This window comes from Lytechinus variegatus, chromosome 12 (genome assembly GCF_018143015.1).
Source record: "Lytechinus variegatus isolate NC3 chromosome 12, Lvar_3.0, whole genome shotgun sequence".
In the NCBI taxonomy this organism is placed as follows: Eukaryota; Metazoa; Echinodermata; class Echinoidea; order Temnopleuroida; family Toxopneustidae; genus Lytechinus; species Lytechinus variegatus.
Genome location: NC_054751.1, coordinates 308,426 through 327,108, shown reverse-complemented (window position 1 = coordinate 327,108; position 18,683 = coordinate 308,426). Strand labels below are relative to the sequence as shown.

The following is an 18,683-nucleotide window of genomic DNA, read 5'->3' as shown; positions in this document are numbered from 1 at the left end:
CCACTCTAAAAGAGAAGGGAAAGTTATTCACCTTTCAATGCATCACTAGTCCACTGGAGTGTTAAGTCAAAGTTAGTAGATGAAAAAATGTCAAATTTCAGTATCTTGGCATAAGCAAAAGAAAATTCAATATCTCGTTTGTCCACCCTGGCTCTGAATGAGTGCAGCACATCAAAGTCACATGCTTGTCACAAGTCGGCGAATTTGCTCTGGGATGAAGTCCCATTCTTCCCAGAAATAACACCGGACATCTTGAAGAGTTTCTCCTGGTTGAATTCTTTGATTGACTGATTTTCCTAGCTGATCCGAACAGTTTCTTCTCATGGATGACAATGCAGGTCCCATTGAGCGAACATTGTCCAAGATTTCTGGATGACCACAATGTTCAGCTCTTGGATCCATGGCCCGCTTGTTCACCAGACATGAATCCGATTGCACACTCGTGGGATCAGCTAGGAAAATTGGTCAATCAAAGAATTCAACCAGGAGACACTAGATGTCCGGCATTATCTCCAGGAAGAATGGGACAACATTACCCCCAGAGCAAATTCGCCGACTTATGACAAGCATGTGACCTCGATGTGCTGCACTCATTCAGAGCCAGGGTGGACAAACGAGATATTGAATTTTCTTTTGCTTATGCCAAGATACTGAAATTTGACATTTTTTCATCGACTAACTTTGACTTAACATTCCAGTGGAATAGTGATGCATCCAAGGTGGATAACTTTCTATTCACTTTTAGAGTGGTATTCGACTGTAACTTGCTTTCATCGTTAAATGGATATTGATGCCACATAAACTTTCACAACTGAAAGAATGGCTGATCGTTTTCTTGCAATTTTCTTTTACTGACATTGCTATTGTTTAATGCCTGTAACCAGCCATGCACTGACTGGATCCATTTCTTGCAATTTTCTTTTACTGACATTGCTATTGTTTAAAGCATTTAACCACCCATGCATGACTGTTCACATGAAAATTTCATGTCATACTGGAAGAGGAATATTGTCTGGTCATGTGGACATACAATAATTTGCCTTTAATCAAATATCGATATGGAATATTTTAAATTTTATAAGTGTCCAAGAACTTTTTTTGCTGAGTGTATATAATTTATACACTTCAATGGAATACAATAAGCAATATGAATTAAAAAGATGGACGCTTTACAATTTCAATGATAATTTAAAATAAAAAGGACCACCAAAATAATCTGCAAGTGCAATTCATTTTTCAACATTGTACAAAGTGAATGTTACTTTGTCTTGGATAACAAATTTCAACAACACTTTCTTTATAAAACTCTTGAATAATGTTATTTACGGTTGCTTTGTGATTTTCAACAATGTCATCCAAGACTTTTGAATAATATGCAGGAGAGAGAAGTGTAGTTCCAAAAGGTACCAAATCCACTTTTAAAGAAAATTGAGGTACCTGCTTTCAACAAAAGTTTGAACATGTTTTTTTTTCTTCAAAACTATCTCAGCCATTACTTTATAATGCAGAGAGGATTTTGGTTGTTAAACAATAGAAAGGAAAAGGACTGATGCATGTTGGGTATCTTCATTCAACACAATGTAAACCAATAAATGATAACCAAATGTGTGAAAAATATAAATATAATTCTTATTTCAGTCCACATTTTTATACTTTAGACAGAATATGACAGAAACTAAAAAAAATAAGAGAATGAGGGAAGAAGAGGAGGAGGAGATAAAGAACAAGAAGGAGAGAAGAAGATGGGGAAAGAGGAGAAAAAGGAGGGGAGGAAGAAGAAGACAAAGAAGGAGGAAGAGGAGGAGAAGGGGAAAGGAGAATGAGAGAGGGAGGAGAAGAAAAAGAGGAGGACAAGGGGGAGGGGGAATTGGAAGGGGAATGAGGAGAAGAAAGAGATGGAGATGGTAAAAGGAAAATAAGGAGAAGGGAAGGGGAAAGGGGAGGGAGGGGGGAGGAGAAGGAAAAGGGGAACGAGAAAGAGGAGAAGAAAAATAGAAGATGAAGAATAGAAAGACCAAGAATGAAAATGAAGCTGAAGAAGTAAAAAAAAAGAAAAACAAGAACAAATAGGAAAAGACAAAAATGAATAAGTGGTAGGAGAGGAATAAAAAAGAATATAGGAAAAGAAAAGAAAAGGAGAAAAGAGGAAAAACAGAAGAAAGAGAAGTAGGAAAAGAAAATAAAAGGAAAATAAGATGAAACAAGAAGAATATAGACAGTGAAGAAGGAGAAAAATGAAAAGAATATGGAAGGAAGAACATAAAAGGGAAAAAGGGGAGTGAGAGGGGATGGAATATTGAAAATGAATCAAATTTTTCTCATCCAGACGATGAAAAATGAATCGGGTTGGGATACTAAGAGAGGAAAAAGGTGAAAGAAAAAGAAGCAGTATTGTGGAAAGGGGGGGGGGGGGGACACAATGAGAGGGAGTGGAGGGCCCTGGGGAGGATTCTGGATAAAAAGAAAGAGGGAACTGAGATGTTGTTGTTGAATATGATGGCACTCTTCAATCTCTCCAGATTATACGCGCCAGTCGCTTTCGTAAGTAGGAAGTCGTCAGAAAAGGCGATCCATACGACGTCAAACCATTGGTGACGATTATATGAGATGTCAAGAGAACTTATCAGAACTAAAGAGGGCAGTATACAGGTTTTTCATACAGGCACTTCAAGTATTTGGAATTTTCATATTTGCCAAGACTGGACCTTGAATAAGAGTAACCGAAATATAGTAAAAAATAAAATTAAACATAATTGAAAGTGACTTCAATTTAATCTTTAATTGCATTGACCAGGATATTTCTCCAGATTTTAATGCATTCATCCAGAATTTTAGCAATGAAACAATATTAAAGTAATTAATGATAAAAAAAACATACTGTATGTTAACCTATAAGAGACAATAACTAGGACACAATCGTTCTTCGGTAAGCTAGCTTTGCACATATTTGAAGTGCTATATTCCACACACTGTAACTGTGTGTAGAATGCCTACACTCTGGATTCAAATTTTAAGCAAAACACTTGATCCCACAGAGCATTTTCCGTATCAAGACTACTTTACGTGAAATCGTTAACGAGTTCAGGAGATGGTGATGAGAACACGAAGGCAAAGTGATCGACTATAATAATAATAGGCATTTATATAGCGCCATCTATCTAGAAATATTCTATTCCGAGGCACGTTGTTAGTATTATTATTACCCAGGCTTCAGCTCGAGCTGCCTTTCAGCGCTCCTGCATTCAAGGAATTAATCCTGCCAGGTACCCATTCACCTCACCTGGGTCAAGCGCAGCACAATGTGGATAAATTTTCTACAGAAGGAAATTACGCCATGGCTGGGATTCGAACCCACGACCCTCTGTTTCAAAGTTAGAAGACTGGGCTACAATGCTCCTCTGTATACTGAGAATGGGGTCCATGTCTCTGTGATGGGTGCCACTGTCTCAGTCTCAGACCCAACACAGCATGCAATAACATCTCACCTGAATCCTCTCTTTAAGAGCAGTTCTATTATCTACTGAAACCAAAATGCATTTCAACCTTGCAGATCAAGAATTCGCCTATCAACCTACTACATGTGAATATTATCGTTGAAACAGCTAATTATCTAATTAAAAATAGCACGATTCAAGTTTCAAAGCAACCTTGCTGATCATAATCGCACTCTTCCTACTCCCACTCGACCAGCCCCACTCCCTAGAATGGAGGTATCCGCACCGTAATGTTACGCTAGCTCGTTACGAGGCAGCGAGTCATCAGGCAAGGGCTTTACTCACTCCGGCGTTACCATCGGATCCGCACCGCTACAAAGAAATACCTGTCAACTACCAGAAAACGAGCTTGAAAACTTACTCAAAGAACTTAATCCAGCCTAGTCCCCATCATAAGGAAGATATTTGAAAGGAACAGTGATGAAGGTTTGAATCTTCAATAGGAACAGTTGAAAATAAAACAATTACATTGACACCTCTGACTTACCATTAATTTTGAGGAATATGTTGTTACCAGTCGTTATTGATGAAGAATGACTGGATAAAAAAGACAATTAAAGCTCGACCAGTTTGGTATGAAGATCTGGATAGCCCCCAAAATGGTCATTTTCATTTTGCTGAAAACCTTTGATCGAATTTCCTGACTAGCCCAATTTCTTTGTAGAGAGCGCATTAAAGGTTCACTTGTTGGATCCGAGACTTCACACAGGGAAACGGGTCCCTGTATGCCTTGACAAGGATATCTTATTTTTATCCTGTGTGATATTAGAGGTGTAGAAAATTGATTTTCAGCGATCTGATCTTCATGTTTTCAGTTGACAAGAGTGTAACTGCCGCTTTACAATTTATTCATGATTTTACCGCAAGGAAGGGAAACTCGGACGTGATCTGAAAACACAAGAACCTGAGAATGACGACATAGTAGGGCCAGAGAAGTGAACAACCTGACTCAAAAAGGAAAGATAATACTTGAAACAAGGAGATGAGAAGTTTCAAATAGAGGCACCATGGCAAGAACTGGATAATTGACTTGTTTCCTGACAACAACCTGACAAGGAGTTTGCCAAAAAGTCACATTTCAATGCAGTAACAGAAATGGAAAGGGGTCTTGATATCAAAAGTGGATAGGCTTAAAAATAGATATAGAACAGTTGCAGACACTAGATCATCGACATCTGATCTGCTCAAACCAAAAGTGAAAAGAAAGTCAGATTTATATACTTTACATTCACTAGATTTATATGCCTACAGATGATACCAGTAAATATTGATAAACAACATGGACCTCAGAAGCTTAACTCTTCACATGCTACAACATTTGTATTGAATAAATCTAGCAGAGCAGCAATTTATGGTCGTCAGATGTTTGAAAGTACATGTAGGAAAATATTTCTCACAAATTAGAACCGTCGACTAAAATTAAAATGATCACCAAGTTCTGTGACTCCAATGGATTTTCCAGTAGGAGAAAACAGGTTAGGAGAGAAAAACTTTAGGAGATGCAAACAAGCATGATCATGGACACTCAATGGACGGACATCCTCACTGGAAATTGATATATTTGATCAGCAGTTTCTTGGCATCATTAGATCTATACAGCCTGGATAGTACTGAAAACCTGATACAATACAGAGAATGAACCAACACATACTTGCATAAAGATCTTATTTGATATAAGGAACAGAAGAACCTTACCCTGTAAAGGGGTCAAACCTTGAGAAACTGTGTGCTCTTATTTCAAATTTATCCATTGATCTGAGAGTTATTGCCATCATGTCTATGCAACAGGAAATCCCAAACTACCATTCAAATCTTTGGAGGAAAGGATTTTATCCATCTGCATTCATTCATGGAGGCATGGAAGGTAAGCCACTCACTCGATCTGGGTCAGGGGCAGATTCATTAAGCCACAAGATCGAAAGTTAAAAATGATTTCAAAGGGTTGGTCCGGTCTGAAAATATTTATATCTACATACATAGAGTAGAATTCACTGAGCTAAATGCAGAAAATTTCATCAAAATCGGATAACAAATAATAAAGTTATTGAAGTTTGAAGTTTAGCAATATTTTGTGAAAACAGTCATCATGAATATTCATTAGGTGGGCTGATGATGTCACATCTCCACTTTCCATTTTATACATAAAATCATATTTTTTCATTATTTCATACTTGTGTGAATAATACGTCTTCCTCATAATAAAATAAGTTGCAGCAATAAATCAGTTGTCAATCCCATTTTTCTATTTCTTGGAGGAAAAAGTTTGAATAAACCTAATTTCATATTATAAAATACAAAAGAACAAGTGGAGATGTGACATCATCAGCCCACCTAATGAATATTCATGACTGTTTTCACAAAATATTGCTAAACTTTAAAAGTCAATAACTTTGTTATTCGATTTTGATGAAATTTTTGGCATTTTGCTCAGTGAATTCTTTTCTATTTAGTAAGCTATAAATACATTCAGCTCGGACCATCCCTTTAAGAACAACTGGTGATCCTTTCTTGTGGTAAATGATATTCACCATTAAATGTTCACTGGTGATTATTTAGCATGTAAGAAAGTTTCACCGGTCCTTCTTAAAGTCGCTCTTAATTTATGAACAGCTTTATGAAACACCCACAAGGTTTCATGAAGACTTGCTAACATTACAGATGCACAGTTTCAATAACAAGTTTGCTATCGCCCCATGAAATTATAGGATTTCAGTAGCTTTAAACTGTTTTAGCCAATTTGTTATTGTTACAAGTTTCATGAAACTGTCCAGCAACTGAAATATAAGGTGAGGTCACTCGACGCTTAATAAGTAATGTACTCAGGTAGTTTAATTGAAGTATGCATACCCCCAGTAATTTGTTGTATTTTTCTATTTTGACGTAGGTGAATATTAAAGACCTGCAGCAAGCAGCGCAGGTGGGTGTTTCATAAAGCTCTTTGTAAACTTACACACGACTGGAACATGTTCTTAGGTCATAAATCAATTACATAGGGATATCACATGGCGCAAGAAAGGATCTCCAGTCGTGCATTATTAAAGTCATTTGTATCTAACAAACAGCTCTATGAAACACCCACCAGGGAGATGTTTCACAAAGATTTAAGTATGACTTAAGAGTCCCACTTAAATGTCTAGTTGCGTACGGTATAAAAGGAATGTCTGCACTGGTCAGATCATGCCAAGAGGAAGCGTATTACTGCGTACTGATCAATAAGTTTGCGCGTTGCACTTCATATATGCATCTTAATTTAAAAGGTGACCTAAGTCGTACCTAAATGTTTGTGAATCACACCCCCCTGGTTTATCTTAAATCGACATAATAAATGCAGACTCAAATGGTGAATCTACTATCTGAAATAACAGATATTGCCTGGCCATCTTTTTTAAATTAATAACATTTCAACTCTCCTCCAAAGCTATATTTCCCCTCAAGAGAATATATTCCCTCAGTGCTGCATGCTTCAAGCAAAATATAATTCCTTAGGAGGGAATATATCACTCTGTCTGGGAAATAAAAAGTAAAATTTACACTCTAGGGAGGAATATCAGTACAATAAACCCACACTGAATACTTGTTGTGAACAACGTCCACATATATACGTGGACGGAACTCTCATTCAGTGGCTAGCTCTAAGTGGTAAATCGCATTCATTAGCAATACAGGTAATGAGATCAATTTGAGGGCCTCTCCATCCTAAGGAATACATAAATGGCTGACCTGGAGCCAGGCCAGCTCGTTGGTAACCAATAATGAGAATAATCGGAACGACTTCCTGCCACAAAGATTACAGCCCCAGTCAGACATAGTGGGACTCAGAGCTCGGCAACATCATGGCCCATGTCACAAGGAGGCGCGATAGCTCAGTCGGTAGAGCGGGGGATTCGTATTCCGGTGACCAGGGTTCGATTCCCAATTGGTGGGCTAGTGCCCTTTGGTAAGGCATTAATCCTCTGTACCAGGTCCTTTGGAGAGGACCTTAAGTCGTCGGTCTTCTGGTTGCTTGCTTACAAGCATTCATGCTTTCTTAGCAGTCAGGTAAAAAATCAGCACCAATCCAATCCCCCCCAAAAAAAGTCCAGTTTAAAATTATTTCCCCTGGTCTATTTCTTTACTAATATAATGCGATGCTGAAAATGTAAACATTTGTTTCCATTGCTACTGGTGTGTATGTACATGTATGTTCACACTGTTCTCTACCAATGCTTTAATGGAGGCAATTATATTAGTTACCATTCCCAGATAGCTATGAATGATTTGATCTAATACGAACTGCGAGTCACAGGAGTACCTCACATTGGTTGAATGATTTTATCATACTATTGAGATGAAAGATGATGCTGCACTCAACCCAGGTGAGGTGAATGAGTACCTGTTAGGAAAAAATTCCTTGACTGCTCGATTGCCTAGGAAGCCCTGCTAAAGCGAGGGTAATAACAACATTATCATGATAAGTAGGGTCCACTGGGAAGACATTTTCAGAACAGAAGTGGCTACCCTGGGTAAATATGACATTGTTGTCATGCTATTGTTGCTATTCTTATTATTATCATATTTCGCAGATGATGTATAACCCCTCATGATATCAAAACAATTTTTTTTGTTTCAGATTATATGAACCTTGTTAAAAAAAAGTGACATATGTGAGATACGACATTTATCCCTCTTACTGATATCCAACCCCAAAAATGGAAAATATTATCAATTGATATTAAACATGCCCCCCTCCCTTCCCCTCATATGTTGGCCAAAATATTGGAGTATTATTTGAATACTATTCAATGGGAATAATATAATAATCACAGTTTTTTTCAAAAAGCGCTTTTTGCCGGAGGATACAAAGCGTTGCTATTATTACTCCAGCTTTAGCTAGAGCTACAATCACCAGCGCTCGGTGCATTCAAGGAATTAATCCTGCCGGGTACCCATTCACCCCACCTGGGTCGAGTACAGCACAGTGTGGATAAATTTCTTGCTGAAGGAAAGCATTCCATGGCTTGGATTCGAACCCACGACCCTCTGTTTGAAAGGCGAGTCAGAACCACGAGATCGAGTTGTGCCCATATTTCACCTAGCTGAGAAATTTCATGTGACAACAATGAAATGTCAAATATGCAATATTGAGCGGACATATTTCGCACTAAGAGCTGTGCTTGTAGGGAAAATCATATGAAAGACGGTCAAGGAATCGACCAGGGCTCTGTTGTACAAAGAGTTACGATTGATCCGATCATTCGCCACTATGGACGGCCAGCAACGTCAACATCTATTATGCATGTTTGTTCAAAATATTTTCTAGCTATGATGTATATTCACCCAATCATTGTTTTCTTGAAAATTCACTGCGCTTCTCTTTGCATAAAAAGGACATTGTGCAAATTATTCTTAGAAAAAAATTATGACACAAATGGATTTTCATAGAGTTACGATTGATCGGATCAGTCGTGACTCTTTGTACAACAGGGCCCTGATATACATAGTACATACCATGTCCACTTCTTCCTGTTCATCCTCGTTCAAGGTTGAATGTTTCTCTAAAGAAAACAAAACAATGATGAAACAATAGATAAATAATAACATGTTGAAGGTTTGTGGGATGTTGCAAGGAACATGAAATTGATATCTGGGGCCGTTGCAGAAAGAGTTTCAATCAAACGCATCTCTAAAAATCGCGCGCAACTTCATTTTCAACCAATCAACAGCGCGCAATTTGGACTTGCGATTGATTTTTTGACTTGCGTTTAAACGCAACTCTTTCCGCAATATCAATTGAAGGTCATGAATTTTGTTGCAAATTTACAATCGATTGATGGTCTGCTTCTTGCATCAACAAATATAAAATCCTATTGCTTTAGTTAAAATTGATGGTTGATCCATCACTTGTAAATTTGCATCGAAACTTGTAAATTTGCATCAAAATTTGTAATCGACTGCACACATTTTTTTGTAACTCCCCCAATAGCAGCAATAAAATTTAAAGGAGAATGAAACCAATGGAACAAGATAGCTTGTGTGAAAACAGAAAAATCAAAGAAACAGATCAACAAAAGTTTGAGAAAAATCGGACAAATAATGAGAAAGTTATGAGCATTTGAATATTGCGATCACTATTGCTATGGAGATAGCAAATTGGCAATGCGACAAAGATGTGTGATGTCACTGATGAACAACTCTCCCCATTACTTTAGTATATATTTCACTTGAATTGCCTCTTTTATCACATCTATCCATAGATAATGTGTTCTTTCTACATGAGGGCATGTAATACATATTTTTTAAGAATACATAATGGATAAAGAGTTTGTATCATCGTAAGAAAAAGCAAAGAGACATTTTGAGGGTATTTTATAGTCCACCAAAGGGAAAGTTGTTCATCAGTGACATCACACATCCTTGTCGCATTGCCAATGGGAGGATCTCCATAGCATTAGTGATTGCAATATTCAAATGCTCATAACTTTCTCATTATTTGTCCGATTTTTCTCAAACTTTCTTTATTCTTATTCTTTGATTTTTCTGTTTCTACACAAGCCTATTTGTTCCAAAGGTTTCATTCCCCTTTAAGCAATAATATTGAGAATGGAAAGCAAATGCTGATAACGACAATAATGACATAAAATTTCAATGATTATCACTTGCTATGATTAATTTTAATATTTTCAATCAACCAGGGGTGGGAGGGGACCTTGTCAGTATAATAATGTTAATTTTAATGATACAGTTCTGAAAGTTTTGATTTGAAATGCCAGTGGAAAATAAGTTTCTATTTAACCGAGACCAAACCATTTTGAATCTTGTACATATACACGTATTTCACGTATATACAATTAACAATTCTGCGATTTTCTTTTTTCTTTCTTATTTGAAGTTCATATGCAATCAATACAATGAATATGAAAGGGAATAAAACGTCAGATTATCAAATGAACAGGTAAACTGATTTTCAATTTACTGAAAATAGTGTCACTTTATGGGATATGGGATAAGCGCTTGTATATGATGACAGAGATCAAAAACTCTTTAGTATTTTTTTTTTATAGATTTTCATTGAACCCTCATTTAAAGTTTCTCTCAATTTTCTGATTAATTATCATCTTGATGTCATGCTGGACTTCTCCTTGAGCTGGAAGTCTAAATGCTCCAGTGCCTTTGAACGGAAAATGTGTGGCACGTTATCATTCCTAGGAAGGAAATAATTCTATTAACACATTGATAGGCAATTCCAAGATTTATTACACATAGACATTGTTGGTCTAAGATTGGATCCAATTTTTAGATGCATCAATATCCTTTTATAGATTTTTCCATCATTTTGGCAACTTATTTTGAGACTTATTCCAATAAAGTGTGACATCATGGCCTTCAGATTATCTAATTGAAACATACACAAAAGGTACAACAGTTTTCAACTAAAGTGTAAAGGCCTATATAGTCCCATATATCTAGAATGTTGTATGGTATGAATTCTAGTGTAAGAAGACATTTTGGGCCAATTTTTTTTCTATGCAACTTATTTATGACTTTCAACTATAGAAATTCATCTGAATTTCAGAGCCAAAATAAAGTTTTGGAAATGTCCTGTAAATTCCTGGGGTTGTCCTCTTGAATAATTTTAGGCACTGTTCACAATCTTTATTATAAAAGAAGACTTACTTTTCCTGGATTTCCCATTCTTGCCTTTCACTTGCAGTCGGTTCGATTGTTTCGGGACAAAAGCCCATTTTGAATTTCGAAGATATCGAAACCACATCACCTCCACCGCTTCCTGTGTATTAAAAATGAAAATGAAATATAGCACTAGATTTTAATTCGTCATGCGGACGAATTAGGTGGTCTGTCTTTATTATTGCCATCATGATCACTATTACCATGTTCATGCAGATCAATGTGATCTTCATGATGACAACTGAATGTTGATTATGGATAGAATGCTTGTGAAAGACGGGAGATGATAAAGCACTGTAAAAGGGTCTCTTTGATGTATGACAATACATGTGATATGAAAAAAGTAATTATAATCTGTTTTATGTTGCTAAATTTTAACTTTTGTACCTTTAAATTATCATAAGGGATCATGTACGAGGTGGTAAAAAGAAAAAAAATGGAAAAAAAAATCTTGCTTACCCCAGGACTCGAACCTGCGCCCTTTAGAAAGCAAGTCAAATGCGTTATCCATTGAGCCACGATATTCCCCATAGAGAATACACGTAAGCAATTTTGAGAATTACAATTCCAATTTTGCAAGCGAAATACGGGCATGATCCCGGCATCTGATCAAAAAATGGAGGGCACATTTCCGAAAGCTTAGAATCTCAGCTACAACATATTAAAAGCTCAGGGAAAACTGACAAGAAAAAATGGAGATATGGCTCACGAAATAGAGGAATGTCGAATCTAGTTTTGGGAAAAAGTCATGTCCCATAGAGATTACACGCAAAATGAGGAAAAATGACATGCCTCTTTTTATCGCTGTTTTATGATGCGTTTCTCTTAAAGAAAATTCATGTTAACTAACGAGAAAGAGTACATTCTAAACTACAACATATCGAAATCTGGGCGAAAACCAATCTATATTCGAGAAGTTACAACCAAATTTGCATAAATGTTATGACGTCATTTTTGAAAAAATGAAATTTTTAGTTTAGGTGCCATTTTGATGACGTCATGATATAATTTAGGGACATTGATGACATGAAATCAAATCTACAACTCATACTCTATCGATATATGAAAAAAAAATTGGGGGTCAATGGACTATTTAAAGAGCTACAGTGAATTTTCAATAGGCATGTTTTTGCACATATATGGCCTAAAGTGAGAGCTTGCGCGCACACGTGCTGCAAATTTTAACGGGTGTTAATTTCATTATTATTGGTCATAGAGAGCAAACTTGGGTATCAAATTTCCCATAATTATATTATCAATGCAATGATGTAAAAAAAACGGTGTTTTTGCACTGCGTTATGGCATTACGCGCGGAAACGCGCGCGCATACGTGTGCGCGCGCAAATTTTTGAAATGCTTAGAATGACCTAAAACGTACTCTAGTTTGGTCAAAAAGTTATTTTGAGCATTTTTAAATTTGCGCGCGTGCATGACCTCCAGGTTACCTTTGATTACATGACCTGATGATTCTTGACCTGAAATTGATGTGATGTAAATATTATTAATTTTTGATAATTGATAATGGAGATATGATTGATAATGTGATTTTACAAAATGGCGCCTAGATGACGTCATCATGACCTGATGACATCGAAAAGCAAATTTTGACGTTTCCATGAGAGACCCTATGAATGGTATAAACTTCAATGAAATTGATTTTGTCGAACTCGAGATAACTTGGCGACAAAAACCTTGCCATTAAAAAGAATAAAAATAAAAAGAAAATTCTGACGAAATTAATAGGTGATCTGTCAAAGACAGACCACCTAATTAGAGATAAAAGAAAACAACAGTGTAATACAATCCATAGTCATATTTATGTTTCGTTGTTGGTCGAGCATTTAACCATCATTCTCTCTTGAAAAAATATTTAACATGCTCAACTAATTTTGATGTGCTCACAAAGTTCAATGCTTTCAGGTGTGTTTACACATTTATTTGAAATCCTTGTTAGCATTAGGAATAATTGAGATAAAAATAAAGATTTTTCTTTCAAAGTGAGAGTATTGCAAAAACGGATATAGAAAAGGTAATTTGGTTATATCAAGGACCAACACTAACTTTTTTTTCTTGTTGGCCGGATCGGTCCACCAAACTCATCAATTTCATATTCTTGGTGGCCTGAAAGGCAAATTTAGTGGCCCTAAAACAATAGAAAACATTACAATTTATCAAAAACTTTGGTAGCCTGACTGGGCCACCAATTGCAGGCTTTTACAGAATTTGGTGGCCCCACTCTCATTTTAGGTTGCCCCGGGCCACTGCTAATGTCGAGCCCTGGGTTACATAAAAGGCTACGTGGTTTGTCAAGATGAATTTTTGACATTTCAGAGGATATCATCTTGGACTTGCCATTAATAAAACATTTGCACAAACGTGGCCTTACCCTGAAAATATAGAAATTTAAGGCCTGTGTGCTAATGCATTTTTTTCTGTATCATTATATTTTTTTTCACCGTGTTTAAATATTGAACACAGAAACAAATAAAATGTACCACATCCATTAATTCCATCCAATAATTACAATTATTAAAAAGAAATGAAAACATTTTCATTCATTTCTTTTTTTCTTTTTCTTCTATCATGAATAATGTATTCTCTCCTCCTAGATTTAGAATGAAGAATCTTATTTCTGGAGTATCTAGGAGCTTTGTGGGCCAAATCTTTTTTTTTAAACATCCTGTTTTAGCACTCACCTTGAGTTTAATTGTGATACCCAGTTTTATGAGGGCATCGACTTGTTTCTTGAGGATTAGCTGGAAGACCTCAGCAAATGACCAGGTGTCATCTTCTTCTCCAGGTTCATCTGGTGTTTCATCTAACAAGAACAAAACGCAGGGGGAAAAAATCACATCGGGGCTCGGGGCGATATCAACCTTGAAATGCTCAAAAGTGCCCTGGAAACTCAAACAGAACCCTGGGCCCCCTCTTACAAAGAGTTGCCATTGATCCGATCGACCACAACTGTGGAAAGCCAGCACCGCCAACATCTTAGATGCTTGTTTGCTCAAAATATTTTCTAGATATGATGTATGTTTATACATCTATCGTTTTATCGAAAATTCAATGTGCTTCTCTTTGTTTACAAAGGACATCGAGCAAATTTCCTCTGGAAAAAAATATGATATTGATGGATTTCCATAAAGTTGAGGTTGATTGAATCAATCGTAACTCTTTGAAAGATTGGGGCCCTGGAAAATCCCCATTCATTGTACATGTTAAAGCTTCTCCAATGTAGCAGATTTATGGAGTAAGTTGTGAAAAGTAGCCCCCCACAATGATAAAAACAAATCTTTCCTTAATAGAGGACAAGACTGAGGAGAACAAATATATGTTACATGTACGTGATGGGGGAAAATTACACAAGAGCTGGGGGTGATTTCACCCCAAAAATGCGAAAAATAGACCTGGAAAATCAAACAAGTGGAATGCCACTGCGGTCTTGCCTGCATTACACAATTTGATACAGCACTTAACCTCCGGTTAAGATTTTGAAAATAATTTTCCCAACATGGTCTAAGTTCATTGACCCTAAATGACCTTTGACCTTGGTTATGTGACCTGAAACCAAGGCAGGATGTTCAGTAATACATGTACTTGATTACCCTTATGTCCAAGTTTCATGAGCTAGATCCACATACTTTCTAAGTTATGCTGACTTTTTATAAACTTAACCTTAGGTTAAGATTTCAATATTGATTCCCCCAAACATGGTCTAAGTTCATTGACCCTAAATGTCCTTTGACCTTGGTCATGTGACATGAAACCAAAGCAGAATGTTCAGTAATACTTGATTACCCTTATGTCCAGTTTCATGAACACTCACATATATTGGTGGTACGGGGACATGCTGCTTTGAAGACCCCCCTTTTCAGACCTAAATTTCAGTACACTAGCATCTACATTTTACAAAAGTTCCGTTCATAAGCCACCCCAACCAGCTCCCAAGACCCCTGTTACGAAACACCTCCGTTCCCAAGCCCTGCCAAAATTGTCCACCGCGAGCCGTGAAAATCTACATTACCCCGGATCTCGGAGAGCAAGCTACATGTACACGCACAGCTCCATCAAGTCAAGAGTCCTCAGCTACAATACAAAGCAAGCTATAGAGCTCGCACGATCGCAGTCGTTACGGTACAATGTGCCGTTCCCATGACCTCATTTCCCCGCCCTGTTTGATTTGATTTAGTTCCATAGACCCTGTTTTTCACACGGCCAGGTACATTTTTAGTTCCCAAGACCCCGTATTTCACCCTTGTAGTCAGTTCCTTAGACCCCCAATTTGAGTGCCCCCCCAGGGTTGGCACTAGCCAGGCGGCTTCTTGAGAGTAAAAATGAATTACTGACGTAGGCTTACTCTCAATGGAGCCAGGTCTTCCTTCTCATTGACCAACACGAAGGATGGCAAAACCTGAAACTTTCACTCCCGAGATTTCTACTTTCCTTCTAAAAGATCAAGTCCTAAATCATAGAAATCTTGGGGATGAAAGTTTCGGATTTTGGCGTCCTTCGTGTAGGTCAATGAGAAGACCTGGCTTCATTGAGAGTAAGCCTACGTCAGTAAATGATTTTTACTCTCAAGAAGCAGCCTGGCTAGTTGGCACCTCTGCTGGTCTCACCTGGCTTGGGAACCTTGGTTTTAGAAGCTGTTGATCTTTTGATGGTTCTTGCCCTCATAGTGTAACTACTCTGGCTTGGTTGACTCTCAAAATGAGAATACTCCATCACCTGCATGGTCTGATGACATCAGGAGAACAAGTTAAAATAAAATTTGGTTTGATGCTTTTTTAAAAGTAATCAAACAAAAAGTCTGAGGACTAATGAAACATGACCATTTGTACATTCCAAAATCATAAACTCTTGCACTTCAGTCTCCTATATGCTCTCCTGTAAAATTCAATCTCCAAAGCTCTCCTTACTTGAATTAACTAAAATTATTAAACTGAAGATAGGGTGAACGCAGAATAAATTAGAACTTAACACGATGAAGTCCAGATCAGCACTGACTTTACTTTCCAATCTAATCTTCTGGGAAGTTCTGCCAATGTACCCACATTGGATAATCAATCAGAAAACAACCAATCAAATACAAGGAAAATGGTATGAACTATAAAATGAACTAACCCTATTTAACAATAAGAACAAACCAGAGAATAGGGAAGGGTGATCATGAGTTAAACTGAATCCTAATGAGAATTAAACAATAAGACCATGTGGAGTGGAAAGCTAATGAAAACCAGGAAGCATGACTGAGGGGAAACTGAATGAAAGCATGAAATGCAATGAACCTGTGTTGCTATGTGAGATGTATTGTGGAGATGGAATGAAAGATGAGACCATGACAATGCATGTGGATTGTGAGGATAGAAAGAAGGATGAAATGAGTTTGAATGGAAACAAACAAGTTGAATGTAAACAATAAAGTATGGAAAGCCAAATGTAAGAGTACAGATTACATAAATAATCCCAGCAAAATTTACTATTACAGTAATTCCATGGTAAATTACTTGTGTTCCTGGGGTGGTATTCTGAACATTGTCTTTTCTCCATATTTTGTCTTTTCCTAGAGATATGACAGAATCGGTATTCTGGTGGATGCCATAACTTTATCATAAATTTTGTCTCTTCTCATAAGCACACACCATAAATCTGATCCAAATACATAAAGCAAAAGCTATGACATAAAATCTATGACAGGGGGATAGCAGTCATGAATTTTGTCATATCTTTTTATTTTGTTACCCTGTTGACTAATGTCAAACACATACCGGTAATATCATATTGTGGTATTAGTTTCACTCATCAAAAATATTTTTTTCATGCTAGATTAGCTAGGCCTATTCCCTACATAGTGATTCCTCATTTTTTTCCTGTTTTCTTTTTTTTCTATATTCTCTTCTAAAATCCTTCACAGCTCCCTGTCTCTCTTTGTAATTAAAGGTCAAGTCCACCCCAGGAAAATGTCAATTTGAATAAATAGAGAAAAATTAAATTAGCATAATGCTGAAAATTTCATCAAAATTGGATGTAAAAAAAGAAAATTATGATATTTCAAAGTTTCGCTTCTTTTCCATAAAACAGTTATATATGCACAACTCAGTGACATGCACATGACAAAATCGATGATGTCCCTCACTCACTATTTCTTTTGTTTTTTATTGTTTGAATAATACAATATTTCATTTTTTACAGATTTGACAATTAGAGCCAACTGGACTGAACCATATAGTATTAGAATAATGCTAATTCCAGGTGTTCAGGGAGGAATTAATCTTTGTTTCACTTGACAATGAGAAAATTTGAATATTTCACATTTCATACAATAAAATACTAAAGACACAGTGAGTGGATGATGTCATCAGTCTCCTCATTTGCATACTGACCAGGATGTGCATACAACTATTTTGTGAAATTAAGCAAAACTTTAAAATGTCATAACTTTCTTATTTTACATGCAATTTTGATGGAATTTTCAATGTTTTACTCATTGGATATTTCTTTTTATATTCAAATCAACTTTTACTTTGGGTGGACTTGTCCTTTAAGTAATACTCGTAGTTGCGCAATGCCAGCTAAGGCCTAAGTACTGAACATGTATTGGGGATACGCCCTACCTGCTACAAGGCCTTCCTATTGGTTAGAAGGGCTCCGTGTGGGAACTAACAATGATGTTGATTGGTTTGCTTCCAAAAAGATGGGCGGGAACATAAAGAGATATGACAAGGAAAAGACAATGTTCAGATTTGAGACAATCAATAGCGTTGACACATCTCGGAGGGAAATGACAAAATTTATGACAGTGTTCCATAATACCACCCTGGCCTTGGCATGCAAGTACAAATTGTACAATGTTTTGTGTTGTGTTATGTTCCTAGCTACAACATAAAACACATAAGTTACAACTAGGGGAAGCTCCATGAGCTACACAAACACGTCACACTCAGTATCACTGACAGCTCAGCCGTAGCGAGTTAGTATAAAACTCCTCAGCGGAATATGCCATTATCAGCCCCTGAGTTTCGGGGCGGTATTACACTTCCGTCCCGATGCTACTCTCCAAATTTCTGGTCCCCTACCAAGGATCTGAAATATGCATTTAAACCAATAATAACAAGCTTAATAGTTACCTCAGACTGGCCATCACATTGACTACAGTAAAAGAGCCCATCACTTTCGTAAAATTGAACAGTCTCCCGACAAGTTCCACAGAAAGACATCTTTTTTTCTGGATTTTCACGACCGCGACAGTTGATCGCCACCATTCTCGATTAGCTCACTTGCTAGCTAGCTAGCTCCACGTGTGGAAGACTCTATTTCAGATGGGGATGTTAAGTGTGAGGGACAAAATTAATTTATGAATTATGATAAGACCCTTTTTTCCTTGATATTTGATTGTATATTATTTGTAATACTTTTTATGATTTAAAAATTTGAATACTTTGGAATATCATTTTACATAATTATGTACTAATAAGCTGCGGAATCATATCCCTATCATAAAATGAACTAGTCGCCAAACCAAGA

At 36.9% G+C, this 18,683-nt stretch overlaps 1 protein-coding gene across 1 annotated transcript; it reads right to left on the bottom strand.

Annotated features, from left to right (window-relative positions):
• Positions 1-8,892: 8,892 nt before the first annotated feature.
• On the bottom strand, positions 8,893-18,454 carry LOC121425417 (TATA box-binding protein-associated factor RNA polymerase I subunit B-like). The gene is made up of 5 exons (XM_041621463.1): positions 18,287-18,454; positions 15,779-15,896; positions 13,856-13,977; positions 11,148-11,259; positions 8,893-9,028 (listed from the first exon to the last, which is right to left on the bottom strand). Exons 1-5 carry the CDS (start codon positions 18,419-18,421, stop codon positions 8,910-8,912), a joined length of 606 nt encoding a protein of 201 aa, XP_041477397.1. The 5' UTR covers positions 18,422-18,454; the 3' UTR covers positions 8,893-8,909.
• Between the last annotated feature and the right edge of the window lie 229 nt (positions 18,455-18,683).